General features: G+C 45.0%; 1 protein-coding gene across 4 annotated transcripts; it reads right to left on the bottom strand.

Moving 5' to 3' along the window:
- Positions 1 to 1,079: 1,079 nt before the first annotated feature.
- Positions 1,080 to 18,843, bottom strand: PLIN2 (perilipin 2). Of its 4 annotated transcripts, none has more exons than XM_059142007.1 (9): positions 18,721 to 18,843; positions 17,315 to 17,367; positions 17,035 to 17,230; positions 14,971 to 15,053; positions 13,878 to 14,163; positions 12,880 to 13,058; positions 11,921 to 12,055; positions 10,756 to 11,046; positions 1,080 to 1,496 (listed from the first exon to the last, which is right to left on the bottom strand). In XM_059142007.1, exons 2-9 carry the CDS (start codon positions 17,342 to 17,344, stop codon positions 1,356 to 1,358), a joined length of 1,341 nt encoding a protein of 446 aa, XP_058997990.1. In that variant the 5' UTR covers positions 17,345 to 17,367; positions 18,721 to 18,843; the 3' UTR covers positions 1,080 to 1,355. The 4 variants fall into 4 exon arrangements, with proteins under 4 accessions (XP_058997990.1, XP_058997989.1, XP_058997988.1 ...); XM_059142006.1 differs by having other exon boundaries at positions 12,880 to 13,061; positions 18,725 to 18,808; XM_059142005.1 differs by having other exon boundaries at positions 12,880 to 13,061; positions 18,717 to 18,788.
- Positions 18,844 to 19,504: the final 661 nt, after the last annotated feature.

Genomic DNA, 19,504 nt, shown 5'->3' with positions numbered 1-19,504 from the left:
GTTCAAACTATTGCAATTATTATCCTTACTGAAGTTCAAACTGCCCTATCTTTAGTCAATGGGAAACTCTTCAAGTCAGTTTCCTTGCCATCTGGAGTAGCAAGAAGTTCAAGGATCATCTTGTAAATTTTCTGCCTCAAACCTGGAATCAGCCATTTCTCCAAGAAGCCCTGATTTTTTTTAGTGGGAAAAGACATTTCAAAACTACGATTTGGACACTAGGGATGCTCAAAACTACTGGGTCAACCACTGTTTCTACCATTTAATACTTATTTAATGCTATTTTACACCAGGTATTGCTCTAAGCTTTTCACAAATGTTAATTTGTTTATTCTTCATAACAAACTCTACTATTATGCCCATTTTACAGATGAGGAAGTAGAGGTATAAGGAAATTAAGTAACTTGTTTAAAGTCACATGACTAGTAAGTGGCAGAGCCAGTATTAGAACACACAGTCTTTACTCCTTGCCATATATTTCCTCCTAGTTGATCTATTTTCAATCAGATGCCCACCACTAGGCTAGGAGAAAGAGAAAGAAAAGAAAAAAAAAAAAAAAACACTGACCCACAGACCTATTAAGATACCCATCCTGGCTGGGGCGCCTGGGTGGCTCAGTGGGTTAAAGCCTCTGCCTTCGGCTCAGGTCATGATCTCAGGGTCCTGGGATCCAGCCCAGCACTAGGTTCTCTGCTCAGCGGAGAGCCTGCTTCCTCCTCTCTCTCTGCACGCCTCTCTGCCTACTTGTGATCTCTCTGTCAAATAAATAGATAGTCTTTAGAAAAAAAAAAAAAAGATACCCATCCTGGGAGGCCAAAAATAAAGACAAAAGTGTCAATATATAACTTAAAAAAAAATTTAATCGGGACGCCTGGGTGGCTCAGTTGGTTAAGCAGCTGCCTTCAGCTCAGGTCATGATCCCAGCGTCCTGGGATCGAGTCCCACATCGGGCTCCTTGCTCGGCAGGGAGCCTGCTTCTCCCTCTGCCTCTGCCTGCCATTCTGTCTGCCTGTGCTTGCTCTCGCCCTCTCTCTCTGATAAATAAATAAAATCTTAAAAAAAAAATTTAATCACTCTGATTCAACATTATACACAGCACAATTTTTATTATAGGCATATCAGTGATTAAATTTTGAATTACATGAAATGATATATGCTGCAGAACTAGGTTCTCTTACAAAAGTTTACACCAATCAGTTTCATTACAATTAAGACCAAGTAGCCAAACAGAAAGAAAGAAAGAGATTATAACCCACAAGAGGTTAATCCCCAAAACCTCAGGAATAAACACATGAGCAAGCATGAAGTTTAATGTGACCCAAATTGTGTATTCAGCCAAAGGGAGTATGTTCTTGTTAGTTATTCAATGTTTTGCCCTGAGAGGACTCGGGACCATTAGCATGTGAGTGATCTGATGCATCCTCCTCTTCCAAAGCTATGATATCTGGAATTTCATCAGTCTCAGATGTCAAGTCTATGACCGTGAAATCAAATACCTGAAAAAGAAGAATCTTGGATATTAAAAAAACACTAACGAAATGTGCAGTCATGTCCAGGTGAATTCCTGGATACACAACTGCTTGTGAATGGCCCTTACTTTCTCTGTAGACAGGCTTTCTAACAAGGTATTCATGGTCTTATTCCCACAATTCAATCATATTATAAAAGCACTAAGGAAACTTCTCTTTGAAAGGAAACTACCTAGGTGGAACTTACTAAATGAAAGTGTTTTTTAAAATACAAAATATCAGGCCTTTCTGGTTATTCTTCTATTAATTTACTATTCTGTTAAAAACAGTAATGCTCTACTTTTATCATAAGTCCGACTTACAAATATAAACCCTTTGGGAAATGTCTAGGAAGTGAGGAAGGAAAAGGTCTTTTAATAGTTGGAAGAGCCATCACAAAGTCCTAGTACTTCACAGAGGAAAGGCTTTCAGGGATAAGTTCTAGAAACTCTTCCTTTACATGCAAATTTGATAAGCTAAGTGATGTTTCCTAGCCAACAGCAGATTAGAAGCAGAAAATTAGTAAGGTCTAATAAATTATGAAAGGCTGGAAGCTTGACAGCAGAGAAAAAGATTGGCTAATCACCTACCAGAGGCAACATTACTAAAAAACATAACATAAAACATAACAGAAACATAACAAAAATCGTCAAAACGCAGAGACGGGGGAGGAAAGAAAGGAGTCATTGTTTAACAGGTACAGAATTTATGCTTGGGATGATAATGTTCTAGAAACGTAAAGCAGTAACAATGGCGCAACATGGTGAACGTACCCAATGCCATGGAATTGTACCCTTAAGAATGGTTAAAATGGTAAATTTGATGTTGTGTATATTTCACAATTAAGAAATAGTAAAAGAAGAAGGAAAACCAACCATAAGAGGGAATCTTGTTTGTTGTACTTTTCCCTACAAACTCGGGTGCTCAGAGAAACGTCTGGTCTGAGTACAGACTTAAACCATTTGTTCCCGAGGCTCTCAGTTTGCCCAAATCTAACTGCATTCTATTTATGAATGCTGACTTTGCAAATATTCAGTGCAACCTGACATCCACAAAATCCAACAATGAGCTTACAAACTCATTCAGAATGTTAGCCAGACAAGTCAACTATTGCAACTTTAGCCTTACTAGTTAAAAGATATGCATGACTTAGCGCTCTCTTCTGAACTATCTCTACTAATTGTATGGGGGGGGGGGGTGTTGATGTGGTTTGGGGTTTTTTTTAAAGATTTTATTTAAAAGAGTGAGTGAGAGAGAGAGCATGAGCTGGGGGGAGGGGAGAAGCAGACTCCCCTGCTGAGCAGGGAACCCTCTATGGGGCTCAATCCCCAGACTGGAATCATGACCTGAGCCAAAGGCAGTCACGAACCAACTGAGCCATCCAGGTGCCCCATATTAACTGTATTTTTTTTAACATCCGATATCACTTCCTTTTTTTTTTTTTTTTTTTTAACAAATACACAAGAGAACAGGAAGCTATGACACAAGAAGATTCAGGCCAAGAAATTTTCTGGGCTCCAAACAGGAGACAAGCTGCAGTTTTCTCCCAAAGGACAGTGCTGGGGAGGGCACCTGGGTGGCTCCATTAGTTAAACTGGCTCAGGTCATGAACCCAGGGTCCTGGGGTGGAGCCCTGAGGCAGGCTCCTTGCTCAGTGGGGAGCCTGCTTCTCTCCCTGCCACGCCCCCTGCTTGTCCACTCTCTCTCTCTGTAATAAATAAAAATCATAAAAAAAAAAAAAAAAGAGGGGTGCCTGGGTGATTCAGTCAATGAGCATCTGCCTTCAGCTCAGCTCATGATCCCCGGGTCCTGGGATCCTGCTCGATGGGAAGACTACTCCTCCCTCTTCCACTCGGCCTGCTTGTGTTCCCGCTCTTGCTATGTCTCTCTGTCAAATAAATAAAATCTTTGAAAAAAGTTTTTAAAAAAGAAGAGTGCTAGAACAAGCACAACAACAAATACTTGCCCTTTGACATCAATAGACATCAATCTAAACCCCATCCTTCTATCTTTTCAAACTGTTTCCTCACCTCTCCCATGAGGAAAACACCTAATTCATTTGGTTGCATATGAAGAATGAAGGTAGAATGAGCCTAACTTGTAAAGGGGGCCTAATAAACAGTAGCTTTTATTTTCATTAGTTCCTTAAAGACCAACACACACACACACACTACCTCCAAAGTCACCTACAGGCTAAATAATTGTTGGCCTAAAGCAGAATTCTTTGCAAAAGGTTGATTATCTCACTCTCAGAATTTTAGAGGAAAAGTTTAGAGTGCTGCTGTAAAAAATAATAGTAATTTAAAATGTGCCTCTAGTACCTGAGATGCTTTAGAAGAGCCATACAATTCCTCCTCCATAAATCCAGAATGATCCAGAGTGTCTAATTTCCATTAAATTCCTGGCTACCAGCAAAACCTACTTGGGGGCTGTGAATAAAATAGAGTGTGGGGCAACCAAGAGGTTGTCACAGTCCATCAGGTTTCCACAGTGAGTTTACAGTAAAATGTTACAGTTGTGCCTGATCATCTACAGGTGAAAATCTACAAGGTTTTTACAAATGTGGCACAAGAGAAATCATTTCATACACCTATAAAATGAACCCGTTTTTCACTGACAAGAACAAGTGTAGTCTAGACCACTGATGGAGTGTAAATATTCTCTTGCAGAGAACACCCCTCAGGGTTAGAGGCCAAACTCAGAAACAGATAGACTACAAAATTACTGAAAGGACAGGAAGCTAGCAACACATTCTTTCCAAGGAAACCAAATGACCATGCTAGGATTTCTGTGACCCTGTATACCTTTTTTTTTTTTTTTTTTAAAGATTTCATCTATTTGAGAGAAAGACAGTGAGAGGACAGAGGGTCAGAGGGAGAAGCTGACTCCCCATGGAGCTGGGAGCCAGATGCAGGATTGGATCCTGCGACTCAAGGATCATGACCTGAGCCAAAGGCAGTTGCTTAACCAGCTGAGCCACCCAGGCGCCCAGCTCTGTGTACCTTTGTGCAGGTTGCTCAGCATATGACCTTAGGGAGGGGCACCTTTCTCATCTCACTTCTTGGAGTCCCGTATTTACTATGACAACTTTCCAGAAGGTGGCGCTACACATACGGAGACTAGGGGCCATTTTCCTATTTGCCTAAAGGTGGCCTACTGGTGGCCTGAGGCCTTGGATAGATGAGACTGTTCCAGAAATAAAAATACTGGGGGACTTGGGTGACTCAGTCAGTTAAATGTCCAACTCTTGGTTTCGGCTCAAGTCACGATTTCAGGGTCGTGATTTGGAGCCTGGGGTCCGCTTGGCGCTCAGCAGGGAGTCTGTTACAGATTCTAGCTCTCCCTCTCCCAACCCTGTGCATGTGCTCTCTCTCTAAATCTATTACCATTCAAAATAGATTTGCCTGTGTGGCCTGTTGACGTGCTTGCAAGCTGGAGAGCTGGGAGTGCCTTGGTTCTGCTTTATTTGAACAGTGTGGTACAGTGGGTACTACCTCCGGGTGCACATCCCCTTCCCTGCTGTAGAACACCCTCTCGTACCCCAATGATTTCTCTTTAGCTAAGTTTGTGGAAGTGGCTAGAACTCTCAGCGTAGGAAATCATCCCAACAAAATTAAAGTGAACCTAGTCACTGTTAGCTCCTGTGTATTCATTTGAGCAGGTAAGCCAAAAGTATGTCTTAGGACACTACAGAACCCAGACTGAAGGTCTTATTTGGAGAGGACTACAGGTAACCCTAGTCCTATTTTTGTCAAAGGTTAAAGTAATTTGTTTCTGGGGCACGTGGGTGACTCAGTGGGTTGAGGCCTCTGTCTTCAGTTCAGGTTGTGATCCCTGGGACTGAGCCCCACATTGGGCTCTCTGCTCAGCAGGGAGTTTGCTTCCCCACCCCCACTCCCGCCTGCCTCTCTATCTGCTTGTGATCTCTGTCAAATAAATTTAAAAATCTTTTTAAAAAATTAATTTGTTTCCTCTTTCCTTTGCTTCCCAGAGAGTAGTCCGTAGGTCAACTGCAGCAGAAATCACTAGAGATGATGCTCTTTTTTTTTTTTAAGGGATGCTTTTAGATTGGTTTTTTTAATTATTTTTTTTAAGATTTTATTTATTTATTTGACAGACAGAGATCACAAGCAGGCAGAGAGGCAGGCAGAGAGAGGAAGAAGCAGGCTCCCTGCTGAGCAGAGTGTCTGATGTGGGCTCGATCCCAGGACTCTGAGATCATGACCTGAGCCAAAGGCAGCGGCTTAACCCACTGAGCCACCCAGGTGCCCCTAACTTATTTTTTTGAAGGGATGATTTTAAAAAGTGCAGGTGCCTGGTACTATCACCAAGACCTAGTAAACAGAATCTCTAGATGTGGAACCCAGGAATCTGCATTCTATCAATCTTTACAGTTGATAATCCCTGGCATAGAGAGAGGACAGGAGAATGCTCCCTGATGATGTTATTCCTGTGCTCCAGTTTTCCTGTGCTCCAGCCAGCGTAAACGAAACATCTACTCTTTATAATGCTAAGCTTTGGGCGCCTGGGTGGCTCAGTGGGTTAAGCCGCTGCCTTCGGCTCAGGTCATGATCTCAGGGTCCTGGGATCGAGTCCCGCATCGGGCTCTCTGCTCGGCAGGGAGCCTGTTTCCCTCTCTCTCTCTCTCTGCCTGCCTCTCCATCTACTTGTGATTTCTCTCTGTCAAATAAATAAATAAAATCTTAAAAAAAAAAAAAAAAAAAATTTATAATGCTAAGCTTTTTTTAAAATTTTATTTATTTGAGAAAGAGAGCAAGAGAGCATGAGAGGGGAGAAGGTCAGAGAGAGAAGCACACTCCCCATAGAGGTGGGAGTCCAGTGTGGAACTTGATGCTGGAATCGATCTGGGATCACAACCTGAGCCAAGGGCAGTCGCTCAACCAGCTGAGCCACCCAGGTGCCCAATGCTAAGTTTTCTTTAAGCCGTTGGCTTCACCAAGTGTTGGTGAAAGTGTGGAGAAGTCGGAACCCCCATAGCTTGCTGGCAGGCACGTAAGATGCAGCAAACAGTGTGAACAGTCTGGCAGTTCAGTTAGACACAGTGACTACATGACCCCCTCCCAATGCCACTCTCACGCATATACCCAACAGAAATGAAAGCAGAATGTAACTGTTTCTCCATCATTATCTACATGGAAATACCAGTTAGTCTCTTCATTACTTTTGTAAAGTGTCAGTTAACAACACTGTTCCCTACTTTCCTCACTTTAAGTTCTAGAAGACATCAAAACTCCCCCACCACCCCCAGCAGGAAATATCCCCTAAGTTAGCATTCTCTTTTGCTTTGGCCAATAAAACTTAAAACCCAAATTGTTGCCCTGCCATTCCTGTACTGCTTTGATATTCTGCAGGTTAATTTTTTAATAGTAAAGGTAGGGAGGGGCGCCTGGGTGGCTCAGTGGGTTAAAGCCTCTGCCTTCGGCTCGGGTCATGATCCCAGGATCTTGGGATCCAGCCCCGCGATGGGCTCTCTGCTCAGCAGGGAGCCTGCTTCCTCCTCCCTCTCTCTCTGCCTGCCTCTCTGCCTACTTGTGATCTCTGTCTGTCAAATAAATAAAAAATCTTAAAAAAAAAAAAAAGGTAGGGAATTTTTCAATTAGCAGATTGGGGCCAGAGGGAGGGACAAGTAGTGTTCTACCCCAGGTATTACTTGAACAGTCATCAACAAGCTTCCCCTAAGACGATAAATACCTTCTGGGGGATGTTTCTGGTCTTTCCATTCTCATCACAGTTCATGCCTTCTATTACAAACTCAAACAGTGAATTAAATAATTTTTTAATGCAACTATAAATATAGAAAAATGCAGCTATCTACACCTCACTAGACCATCATCCATGCAGACCTCAGTGTGAGGTCATTCCTGGAGCTCACCCAGTCCCAACTCCGTAAGAGCCCAGGAGACCAGACTGGCAAAGGACCCTCCATGCCATACCCCCACATCTACTCTCCCAGGCATCATTTACACTTCATTTCTTGAAAAATTTATGCACAAGTATCTATCCTGCTTTGTATCCCTCCCTCCCTCACCAGCCACCTCCATGAGCTAAATGGTTTTCTGAAAGGAGTAGCTCTAGTGACCCCCAGGTGGCTCAGTTGGTTAAACATCTGCCTTAAGGCTCAGTTCATGATCCCAGGGTCCTAGGGATCAAACCCCCCCTCAGACCCCTTGCTCAGTAGGGTGCCTGCTTCTCACTCTCCCTGTGTCCCCTGCTATCTCAAATAAGTGAATCTTTAAAAAAGGAAAAGGTCAAATAGACCAAATTTCAGTTTTTCCCTTTTCACTTCATTAGCTCTTTAGTATCTGTAATGCCTTATCAAAGTGGACATATCTCCCTAATCACCTGGTAATATGTGCTTACACTGGACTAGCAAGGTAAAGACACTGTATGTCACTGCGCCACAGGTGGTGTCCCCATGCTTCTAGTGCAGAACAGAAAATGATTCCCCATCCCCAAACATTTCACTTTCCTCTGTGAGAGCATCAGTAATTCTACATTACAGATGAGAAAGCTAAGTCTAAGGAATTAATGGCTAGTATGCCATGTTCCTTTGATCTTTACCCAGAACTAAGCAGTCTGTCTTATTACATGCAAAGGAGAAAACATCTTTGAACACTCAAGCATGCCATGCCAGCCTTCATGCAGCCAAATGTTTAAACCTTCCAATTACTGTGCTTACTCAGCTTTTCCTCCCAAGAACTGTCCTCCTTGGGGAAAAGTCTGTTAAACCAAAACTGCCCATTTATGCAACAAGAAAGCTCTAAGAAGACAGATCACGATTTGAGACATGTTGAGAACAGAATGGAATGCACATAGGCACAGACTCACGACCCAAGGACAGACAGAACTACAAGCGTACAGAGCACGTGGCAAAAAATGAGGGCTAGTGGTGTTCCTCTGGAAGCTAAGAATAGTCTTTACATTGTCTGCCTCATAAAGGTTTGAGAACAGTCCCAATTTCGATAGCAATTCAGTTGGCACTACAACTTTTATGATGGGGAAACAGGATTAAGAAAGTATGTGTAGTCTAGGGCATGTAATTTTCAACCATTTAGAATAAACCACAAGATAGGAGCCTTGGAGTTTTGAGGCAGAGGGGCAAGGTCATGGTCCACTTGGATTATGAAAAAAAACAAAAAACAAAACAAAACAAAAACCCTGTAAGTCCTAGTAAAAGAAGTGTTTGGTAGACAGTTGCTCTAGAAAATGCCAGTTACTGGGGACAGATGGGCGTGTGGATGGACAGATTCCATTCTGGAAGCCCATGAACGGTGGCCTTGAAACAAAGTCCTGGAACTTTCACCACCTTCCTGGAAACAAAGTCACCTCTCAACTTCAAGAAGCCTCTAAGGGAGTCCCTCTCTTCCAATACATTTGATTCCTGGAGTTACCTCAAGGGGAAAATTCTTTTGTAACTTTGTAAGCTTTTGTAACTTTTGTAAGCTTTGATGGGTCTTACATCAAAGGTGCATGTAGTTATATGCTGCCTCCTTGTTTTCTTGGGGAGAACGGGGGAGCCAGGGTAGAAAAGGGAGACAAATCCTAAGACTTCAGTTCTGAAGAGCAGCCTTGCTAACCTTATTGTAGCGGGAACACACAGAAGCACGTTGCTGTGTTTCACCATTTGCAAACTATTTCTCTAACAGTTCAGCATACTGCAGCTTTGTTGTTAAGGAGATTCGTGAGATTCCCTCCCAACTGACCAACATCGAGGGGCTCCAAGTCTGAACACCTAGGAAGTGAGCAGCTTTCCTGCTGAGGGTCTAAAGTCTGACTACTCCCATCTGGTCTTCCAACAGTATCTCACCAACTAATGAGTGACTTTCTCCCAAAATGAGGACACAGCCAATTCCAGGCCTGCTGAGAATGACACTGACCAGTCTCATAGTTCAGGGCTCACAGTTTTTAACAGCCCTTTAGCAAAAAATGCCTGCCTTTATATAGTGTCACTCACTCGCTTCCTTTCAACTTTTGATTCCTTTCCAGCAGGGCAGGCAGCAATGAGCAGCCTTGTACTGGCTTAAAAACCCCTCTCCCAAGGTTGAGTAAATGGGGAGATAAATAGGGCGCCTGGATAGCTCAGTCAGTTAACCGTCTACCTTTGGCTCAGGTCAGGGTCCCAGGACTTAGTCCTGAGGCTGGCTCCCTGCTCAGTGCGGAGTCTGCTCTCTCTCAAGTAAAATCCTTCAAGTTTAAAAAAAAAAATGTGGGGAGATAAAGGCAGTAATTGTCCCCTCGTAAAAATTCTTGTATACACATTAGCTTTATTTTGTTGAAAACCTATCATCAGGAGCCTGGGTGAGCGTCCGCCTTCAGCTCTGTTGGTGATCCCTTCTCTTGAGATCAAGCCATTCCGACTTCCTCAGCAGGAAGCCTGCTTCTCCCTCTCCCTGCTGCTCCTCCTGCTTGTGCTTGCTCTCCCTCCCTCTCTTGGTCCAATGAATGAAGGAAATCTAAATAAATGAAATCTTAAAACAATCTGCTACCAAAGACTCGATTCCTAGCACTAGCCTTCCAATGTTACTGCGCTAGCCAATTCCTTGGGGGGCTGACTGGAACTAATGTACGTGTGTTAATAACCTGGTCATGCAGGCCAAGCAGCTCTAGGAAAGCAACACACAAAAGCACATGGAACACACAACATAAAACTGATCTGTTCTGCAGTGAATTTTATTGAATACATAGGGCGCCTTCCTTCATAGGGGGGGAAAAAAAAGATTGTACAGGCATGTTTTGTGAGACAAACCAGTGAGAAGCAGCCTATTCAGATCAGACCATAAAGCAGACACTAGCCCACAGCACAGCCCAGGGGAAGGTACTTTTATTCAATACAAACAGCAAAAATGGTAACAATGAATGAGACCATAAATTCATGGAAACTTTCTGGGAGTCCTGGAGAGACTCTGACCAACCTAGCCTTCTTTTCTTACCAGCCAGGTAAACAACAGAACTCATCTAATGCCAAACATTTTAAGGCTCTGACTCCAGTTAGAAGTGATTACAACTGAGGACCTTTTCTCTAGCTAAATGCTTCTCCAACTCAAAGGTGTCTAGCAGGTTAATGGCAACATCAAGTCTCTGGCAGGCTGCACCCGTCCTGGTGACAAGGACAGCTCTAAGCTGCTCTGTGCTGAGGCTGCTGGGCCTCCTGACTGCTCATGTCCTTCGGTGCACCTCGGTCCTGAGCACTCTGAGACTCGGTCAGCTGAGGATAAAAGGGACCTACCAGCCAGTTGAGAGGTGTGTTGTTAACAAGATAATCCATCACGTCATCTAAAGACTCCTTCATTTTCTGCAGCTGCCCCTTGCTGGAAGTGAGGAGGCTGTCAGACACTTCCTTAAAAGAGGCAGCACTGCGGAAGCCTGAGTAGATATCACCAGCCATGATCCCCAGGTGACTGGCCTGGTCTTGGATGTTCTGTGGTAACCCCTGGACACTGGACAGCAGGGTGTGGCACGTGGTCTGGAGCTGCTGCGTCAGGCTGCGGGCAATAGCCAGAGTCCGTGACTCAATGTGCTGAAAATACAACAGTTGACAAATCAGCAGGGGCTCCAACAATGCTATTTAATCCATCAGTTCAATTACAGTAAACGGGTTTTGTGTCCACATATACGTGGATTCTTTGACTTTTTTTATTTTTTTAAAGATATTTATTTATTTTTTAAGAGTATATTTATTTATTTGACAGAGATCAGAAGCAAGCAGAGAGGCAGGCAGAGAGAGAGAGGAGGAAGCAGGTTCCCCACTGAGCAGAGAGCCGACCACAGGACCCTGAGGTCATGACCTGAGCCGAAGGCAGAGGGCTTAACCCAGTGAGCCACCCATGTGCCCAATTCTTTGACTTTTAAAAGCCCACATAAGATCCCTGAGTAGAGCAGTGTTATGCACTTTTCAGAGATATGCATACAAGCTGCTGCAACCCAAAGAACCACCTCCTAGGACCACAGTGTGCTACTGCTACATCCGGAACATTAGTGCCCTTTCACCTAGTTTATGCACCCAGGAGATCCCAGCTTAGCACGGAGCTCTTCCAGCAAGCCCTGACTCACCCATCCTTACTCTAAGGCTGAGTTAGGCTCCTTTCATCTGTGTTCACTAGCATCTTGTTTGTGTCATCAAAAGCAGTACAAATATTTGTATCCCCCACTAGTCTGGTCTGTACCCAGTAGGAGGGGGAGGCCCATGTTTCCCACAGAAATACTACTTTCTGTTACGGGTAATATATGTGTCTGTAGATTATTCAAGTTACTGCACATTTTAGTCTTTTGTTACTTAACCTAGGTACATAGTCATGTTCAAACTTCTGACAGGATCTTCTGAGAATGATGGGAAAATGAGAATGAAAAATTGAGTAAGAACATCCTCAGAAACTGCAGGGGAGATGTCTTACCTCAGCACAGTGGGACTCATCTGTATCATCATAGCCAATGCTTCTCTTCCACTCCACCCAAGAGAGATAGAACTTATCCTGAGCACCTTGAATTTTCTGGTTGGCATTATGCACATTCTTCCTGGCAAATTCAATCTAGAACGCATTGAAATAACACGAAGGAACAAACCAGTCATTCAGGTTAGCCTGTTGTTCTCAGGTCTATGGTATCAATCAGGTAATATAAAAAAATTTCCATGAGAGTTTAAGGAGAGATCCCTGCTATTAATTTTACTGGTTTTTTTTGTAAATCAGCCAGGTAATCCTAGTTCTTTACTGCCTGTTTCACTACTAAACCACAGTCTCCAATTTATCTCCAGTTTAGCAGATGGAAAGCAACTCAAATTTAGTACATATATTCACAGAAGATAAAATCACTGAAGGAAAAGGAATTAAAACCTCCTCTTCCCTGTTGCCAGCTACCTCTTTCCCCTTCCAAGAAACGGCAGGACATATGATTCTGTAATTTGGCAACTTTCAAAGGCTACACAATAGCTCCTTTATGATGTAGCAATTTAGTTTCCTATAACTTGACAGGCCTTGCTTATAAGTTTTTGCAACTCAAAACTACTGCAAGTATCTACAGGATACACTTCCAAAAATGAAACTGCTCAAGGCATAGATGTACTTACCCAGACAGTCCCTATATCCCCCAGAAGTACACGAGTACACGCATAACTCCTTCCGTTCCCTACTTCATTACCCACAGCGTCAAGCTTTGCCAGTGTGAGAGGCCAAGAGAACATTGCTTCCTAGAGTTCAGCTATCTATACCTGCTTTTCTGTGAGTATCCTCTTTGCCCATTTTACTCTTGGATTTTTCATTAAGATTAAAATTCTTAGATTTCATGACTGCATCTACTCTCATTTGTTGAAATAACTCAACTCACCTTGGCTACCTTTAAATGATATCTTACTCACCAGATTCACAGTGGAATGGAGCTGAGAAATGGTCTCTTGGCTTTTTTGCTTGGCTTCTTGAACCCTGCTGAGCGCCTGCTGGTAGGCACGTGACCGGAGCTTGGTAGACAGGGATCCCAATCGTACATAGTAACTTGGCTTCTGTACTTTATCAAACCCTTCAACTTTTTTTGCTTCTTCTTCTGAAATCAGAATAAAAGGGGGGGGGGGGCATAAGGGGTCACAGCTAGTGATGAGGCCTGGCCTCTAATCTGGATCTTACCTGGTCCATTCTACCCACCCACCTAGGAATTACGCTCTTATTTCCCCAAGACAGCTCCTGCCTGCTGCTGGGCTTAACTACCCAACAGTTATCACTGCATCCTGCATTTTCATCTAACACATCTCAATCCATTCGAGTCAGCTTCTCGGACAACATCGTATTTGGCACTGAATGCGTAACGATTGTATAAAGCAGACCATTAAAGACAATCCACTTACAGAAAATTTCTCTAGGGTAATTTCTCTCCAGAGTTTCCAAACTTACTATGTGGTATTCAACGTGAAACTTAAGCCTACTTTAGGAGAAAAGTCTACAGACACACCTTATCGTTTGCCTGACAAAGAAAAGAGAGATGGGACTACAAACAGGCATAAAGGGTCTTCTGGCATGACAAAAATGCGGCACCACTGGGCTGTGGTGATGGCTGGGCACTCTAACTCAGACTCACACAGGTGACTTCTATGGCATATGAAGCAGATCTCAATGGAGCCGTTTTAAAAGACTGCTTTTAAGATATAAACCATTAGTTCAAGACAAAAATCCAATTACCTAGTTCTTTACAAAAAAAAAAAATCTTACTTATTTAAGAGAGCAAAAGTGACAGATCAGAGGCAGAGGGAGCAGACTTGTCACTGAGCAGAGAACCCGATGCAGGGTCCCAGGACCCCGAGATCATGACCTGAGCCGAAGACAGACGCTTAACCAACTGAGCCACCCAGGCGCCCTAACCAATTACCTAGTTCTTTCTCCGTGAGAGGGAGGTACTGGTCCACCAGCAACTCAGATTTGGTGAGCGCATTCTCTACTCCATTGTTCACCAGATGCATCATCCGACTTCCCAAGACTGTGTTAATGCTGCCACTGACCACAGACTTGGTCTTCTCCACACTGCCCGTCACTGCTCCTTTGGTCTTGTCTATCACCGCAGTGACAGTGCTGGCCATGGAATCCTTGGCCCCTGTCACCGTAGTTGTCACAGCATCTTTTGCCCCCGTTACAGCGCCCCGGGCACTGGCAACCACCTATAAATAGAGAACACACCACTGGGCTGAGGAGCAGCACAGCCATAAACACCAACTACGCAGCCTCACTGAAATGCTGAAGGAGGAATCTGGCCCTTTCACTTCCAGCATTAGGTGTGAGGCAAGTCACTTAGAGTTGGCTAAGCCTCCATTTCCTCATCAGCTCTATCTCCCCTACCTGCCACTGCCACCATTCAAGGGTTGCTGGAGGAGCTATTGAGGTAAAATGATGTAAAATTTGTCACAAAGTATTTTTTTAAACTCGATGAATGTGTTCTAAGGCACAAAGAGTACTACAGAGAAGAAAGGGCACTTTCCATGTTGACATACTTATAGGGAAAGCAGCTCACGCATGGCTGTGGGCAGACGGAGAGGTACGGCACGTGCCCACCTGGCCTGATGCACAGGGCCCCAGGAGGCCTGCACAGGGTCCCAGGAGGCCTGCACAGGGGCAGAGCAGTCATTCTTCATCCTACTGGATACCAAGTAAGAAAAGGTTCTGAACACCACACCCGCATTTATCTAACACCACATGGGGACCAGTTTCTTGTGAGAGCAGTACCATCCAGAGGCAAAACCACAAATAAAGATCAAACTAAAAGCATTCTAGTCCAAAAGTGGCTAGCTCATCTCTGCTTCTTAGCGGTAACCTGACAGTAATTCAGCAAGGAAGGGAGTGGCCTTTCAAAAACACATTCAGAAGAGAGTATCTTTTGTTTATGATACGCACAGCCTGCGCTCAACAGAGAGAACACGGAGATGAAGACATACGAGGCAGCAAGCCTCAGTACTCCCCACCAAGCTCACCTGGTTTGTTGGCTGATTCAGAATAGGCAGTTTCTCCTCAATCCGGTCTAGCCCCTTACACGCATAGGTGTTGGCAACCGCAACTAGAAGAATTGCAAATGGGGAAAACGTTAAGTGCAGTTAAGAATGAATAAATACTACAGTGTACCTTGAAACTTGGGCCTTATTATTAAAAAATGGCAAAACTGTTGTTCCTCATTTACTATCGATGCACTGCCTAGTGTCTAGCTCAACAGCAGGCTGCTGCCAACTCTTTTCTACAGACAGGGAAATACGGGGGTGGAAGGAAGCAGCAGGCAGAGGCAGCAGCATGCCAGGTTAAAAAGCTGGCTAAGAAGCTTCTTCCTCATCAACTGGTATCTAAGGATTAGTTAATGCCAAGGGAAGCCAGGCTTCACCGGAACCATCATTCCAGGAGTGAAGTAACTGAAATTCCCAAAATGAGCATTCCCATTCCATTTTAATTCCCACTTACACTTTCCAAAAGTGGCGGCATATTCCGGTTTGTCACCAGCCAACAGTATGCAAACAGCACACCCTGGATCTGGCCAGCAAGGCCCAGTTTTAAATCTAAGCTTTCCTTCCAGTAATGACCCATGCACTAGTAAGTTCATCTGCGAAGGAGCAGAGTTTGGAAAACCAGGCTCTAAAGCTTCCTTATAGTCCCAAAAGTCCATGATCCAACCATTTAGAAGAATGATTTAAACCTTTACTCAAGCAGTTAAAAAAATAATCTCAAAAAGAAATTTTTTTAAAAAGCTGGTAATAGGGGCACCTGGGTGGCTCAGTGGTTTAAAGCCTCTGCCTTTGGCTCAGGTCATGATCCAAGGGACCTGGGATCGAGCCCCCCATTGGGCTCTCTGCTCAGCAGAAAGCCTGCTTCCTCCTCTCTCTCTGCCTCTCTGCCTACTTGTGATTATCTGTCAAATAAATAAATAAATAACCTTTAAAAAAAGGGCGGTTAGAATGGACCCTTCATACACTACTGGGTAGACTGTAAAATGGAGCAGGGGCTTTGCACAACAGTCTGGTAGTTCCTCAAAAGCTTTACACAGTATTAGAGGACTCAGCAGTCCCACTCCTAGGTATACAGAATACGTAATTTGTTGTCATTAAGTTCATTCACAATACGTGTAATTATCACCCTATTATTTCCAGAACTTTTTCATCATCCTAAACAGAAACTGGTATGAGCTTCCTTTAAGTGATGGGAAAGGTTCTAAAATCGATTGCAAAGATACTTACACACCTCTATGAATAAAATAAAAAAACACTTCATTGTATACTTCAAGTGGGTGAATTGCTTATGTTAATTGCAGCTGAAAGATATTACTTTTTTTTAAAGATTTTATTTATTTATTTGAGAGAGAGACAGTCAGAGACCATGAGCGAGGAGAAGGTCAGAGGGAGAAGCAGACTCCCCATGGAGCTGTGAGCCCGATGTGGGATTCGATCCTGGGACTCCGGGATCATGACCTGAGCCGAAGGCAGTCATCCAACCAACTGAGCCACCCAGGCATCCCTGAAAGATATTACTTTTTAAAATAGTTCATGAAGTCCTTTATTTCAGTTCACCCACTAGCTCCTCTTGTGATCTCAGCTGTCAGTACAGAGGCATCTCTAGGTAACTGTTTCGCTCTCCTGATGGTCTATTGTTATGAGGCAGGTCTTCCAGAACAATGAGGGCCATGTGGCAGTTTCTAAGGAAAGGCGGCTAGTGCCTGGGTAAAGGCGAAGTATTCCCTGACCTTGCCTGTGTGTACTATGAGTGTTAAGGCTGGCATTCACATATTCCAGCCAGTTCCAGGCTCACCCCTCCCCATCCCTTGGGACTGAAATTTTTTTTTTTTTAAGATTTTATTTATTTATTTGACAGACAGAGATCGCAAGTAGGCAGAGAGAAAAGAGAAGCAGGCTCCCTGCTGAGCAGAGAGCCTGATCTGGGGCTCGATCCCAGGACCCTGAGATCATGACCTGAGCCAAAGACAGAGGCTTTAATCCACTGAGCCACCCAGACGCCCCTCCCTTGGGACTGAATCTTGAAGGAAGAAAATCAGAACTCACTTTGTGGTTCCAGCTTCTGGAGGAGGGGCAAAGCACTCGTCACAGCCACAGAAGTGATGGTCTTCACACCCTTCTCTGCCATCTCGCACACAGACTTCAAGCACGGATACTGATCCTTTGTACTGATATAAGCCGAGGAGACAAGGTCATACGTGGAGCTCACCAAGGGTAGGTTGACTACCCGAGTCACCACATTCTGCAACCAAGTGGAGGGACGTGTTAATGCCTTCAAAACACCCGGGGGAGGGAAAGGGATCAGGACACTATTTAAAATTCATACCGGTTGTGTATCAACTGCAACAGATGCCATTTTTCTTCTCAGAGAAACAGGATCTGTGGGAAAGACACTGCTTTCAGGACACCAGGACAAGAATCTCTAAAATTCATTCCCAAGTAAAAGCGAATCTCAAGAAGAGATAAAAATTCAAGCTGAGGTTGTCTTCTGCACTTCTCCCCACTCTCTAGCTCTCAGCTCTCCCCCTGGGCAAACCCGCTTTCAGACATTATGTGTAAAGTTCCAAGAGAAGAGAGGATCTGCAGGGAATAAAAGCAAAGACCCTGCACCGTTGATATGTTGGTCTTGTTTATTCACCAGGATACTAGAAATGCCTTTCGAAGAGAATCATCTGTTCACAAACACATTGGAACCAAGTTAAACCCCGTATTAAAACCAGAGAGAGGGGCGCCTGGGTGGCTCAGTGGGTTAAGCCGCTGCCTTCGGCTCAGGTCATGATCTCAGGGTCCTGGGATCGAGTCCCGCATCGGGCTCTCTGCTCAGCAGGGAGCCTGCTTCCCTCCCTCTCTCTCTCTGCCTGCCTCTCCATCTACTTGTGATTTCTCTCTGTCAAATAAATAAATAAAATCTTTAAAAAAAATAAAATAAAATAAAACCAGAGAGAGGGGTGCCTGGGGGACTCAGTGAGTAGAGCGGGTGACTCTTGATCTGGAGGTTGTGAGCTCAAGCCCCACGCTGGGTGCATACATTACTTAAAAAGAGAGCTTTCAAGTACAAGACATCTTTGGCGGTCAAAACTATCAAGGCTCTGGGGGGATTTATTCCTTCCTTGGGAAAGACTGCATTTAGTCTAGGAGAAACTAAGCACGAGAGTTCTGAAGAAACACTCCAGGAGGCTCCTCCACGTAAACTGTGCCTCCAGTGACCCGTATACACCCACATGAACCCGCCTCACTGCTAAGCAGCGGAGTGGGGAAAAAACCTGCACAGCCCGGGCCCGCCGCCCGGTCAAAGCTAGACAGTTCACGCTCCGCCCGCGCCGAGGGTCCCAGCGCTACAGGAAATGAGTAAGAGCCCTTCTTAGGGCGCAAGTCAGGCGCCAGTGCCCACAGCCTCGCTATCGCTACTACCTAAAGAAATTCTGCTGAAGCAGATCTGCTAGCCCATTTCCTTTTCTGTAACGGACTTGCGGGACAAATGGAAACCGTTACCCCGCGACCAAGCCCAGAAGCTACACCCGCACTGCAGCTGCGAGCGAAGAGACTCGAAGGACAAAAGCCAAGAGGGAAAACGCAGGCCCAGGAGACCGCCCCTTCCCGACCCCCACCCGGAAACCGCCCCGAGGCGGCGAGGCGGGCTGGCTCCGGGACCACCGCACCCCGTCCCAGCCTACAGCCCCGCGGGGTCCCCGCGCCAGTGCGCGGCGCACGGAACGGGGTGCGCGCACCTACCGACCCACTGCAGCGGAGAGCTCACGACCCTGCGAGTCCCGCGCGGCGTGCGCAGTGGGGGCGCTGGCGACCGGCCTGTATTATACCCACCCGCTCCGCCCCTCCGCGCCTCAGCCGCACGTGATCCGCGGCCCAGGACGCGGAACTGCCCCAGGCCCCGCCCGGAGTGGGCGCCCTGCTGGGGGCGGGGGGGCGGGGAGGCTGGTGGCGGCGGAGTCGCGCGCCCCAATGGGCAGTAACCTGTTGATTCCCGTCAGTCCTCAAAATAGGACGCTCTTTAAAAAACGCAAACCCTGGCTCCTAGGCTTATTTTTAGCAAGTAAATCACTTCTGAAGTTTGGTGAAATTCTAACCCGAAGACGGACCCGTGGAGACTGTTTTATGGTTCTGTGTTTTTAAAGTCAGTTTTTCAAATGTATTTCTCATTTAAAGCTGAGTCGCAGTTTCCAAAAAGGGTCTTGAAATACCGTCGGTTGGCCTCCTTTTTCTCTGAGCCACACGCAAGACGTAACCACTCCAGAATGATAGCGGTCTGTGCTGACAATGCAAGATGGTCTTTTTTCTTTCTTTCTTTCTTTCTTTCTTTCTTTTTTTTTTTTTTTTTTTTAATTGTAGGTTATGCCTTTTTAAAGATAGTTAGGAAGTTAAGTCGCCAACATTTGAGTTCCAGGCTTTTTGCCTTTAAAATGCAGGGACTTGCAGCAGATGATCTGAGCAAACAAGTTTTGACAAGGGCCCTGGTAGGGTGGGAGTTCCGTGGACTTCCCCTCCCGCACCCCGACCT

This window comes from Mustela lutreola, chromosome 12 (genome assembly GCF_030435805.1).
Source record: "Mustela lutreola isolate mMusLut2 chromosome 12, mMusLut2.pri, whole genome shotgun sequence".
In the NCBI taxonomy this organism is placed as follows: Eukaryota; Metazoa; Chordata; class Mammalia; order Carnivora; family Mustelidae; genus Mustela; species Mustela lutreola.
This window is presented reverse-complemented; position numbering and strand designations above follow the sequence as displayed.

Excerpts from the sequence above, each read along its gene's own strand:
- PLIN2 (XM_059142006.1), bottom strand. The coding sequence starts at position 17,344 with ATGGCATCTGTTGCAGTTGATACACAACCG. Across the intron at positions 14,164-14,970 it reads TGAATCAGCCAACAAACCAG|GTGGTTGCCAGTGCCCGGGG; the intron begins GTGAGCTTGGTG and ends CTCTATTTATAG. Across the intron at positions 13,062-13,877 it reads TCTCACGGAGAAAGAACTAG|AAGAAGAAGCAAAAAAAGTT; the intron begins GTAATTGGTTAG and ends TTCTGATTTCAG.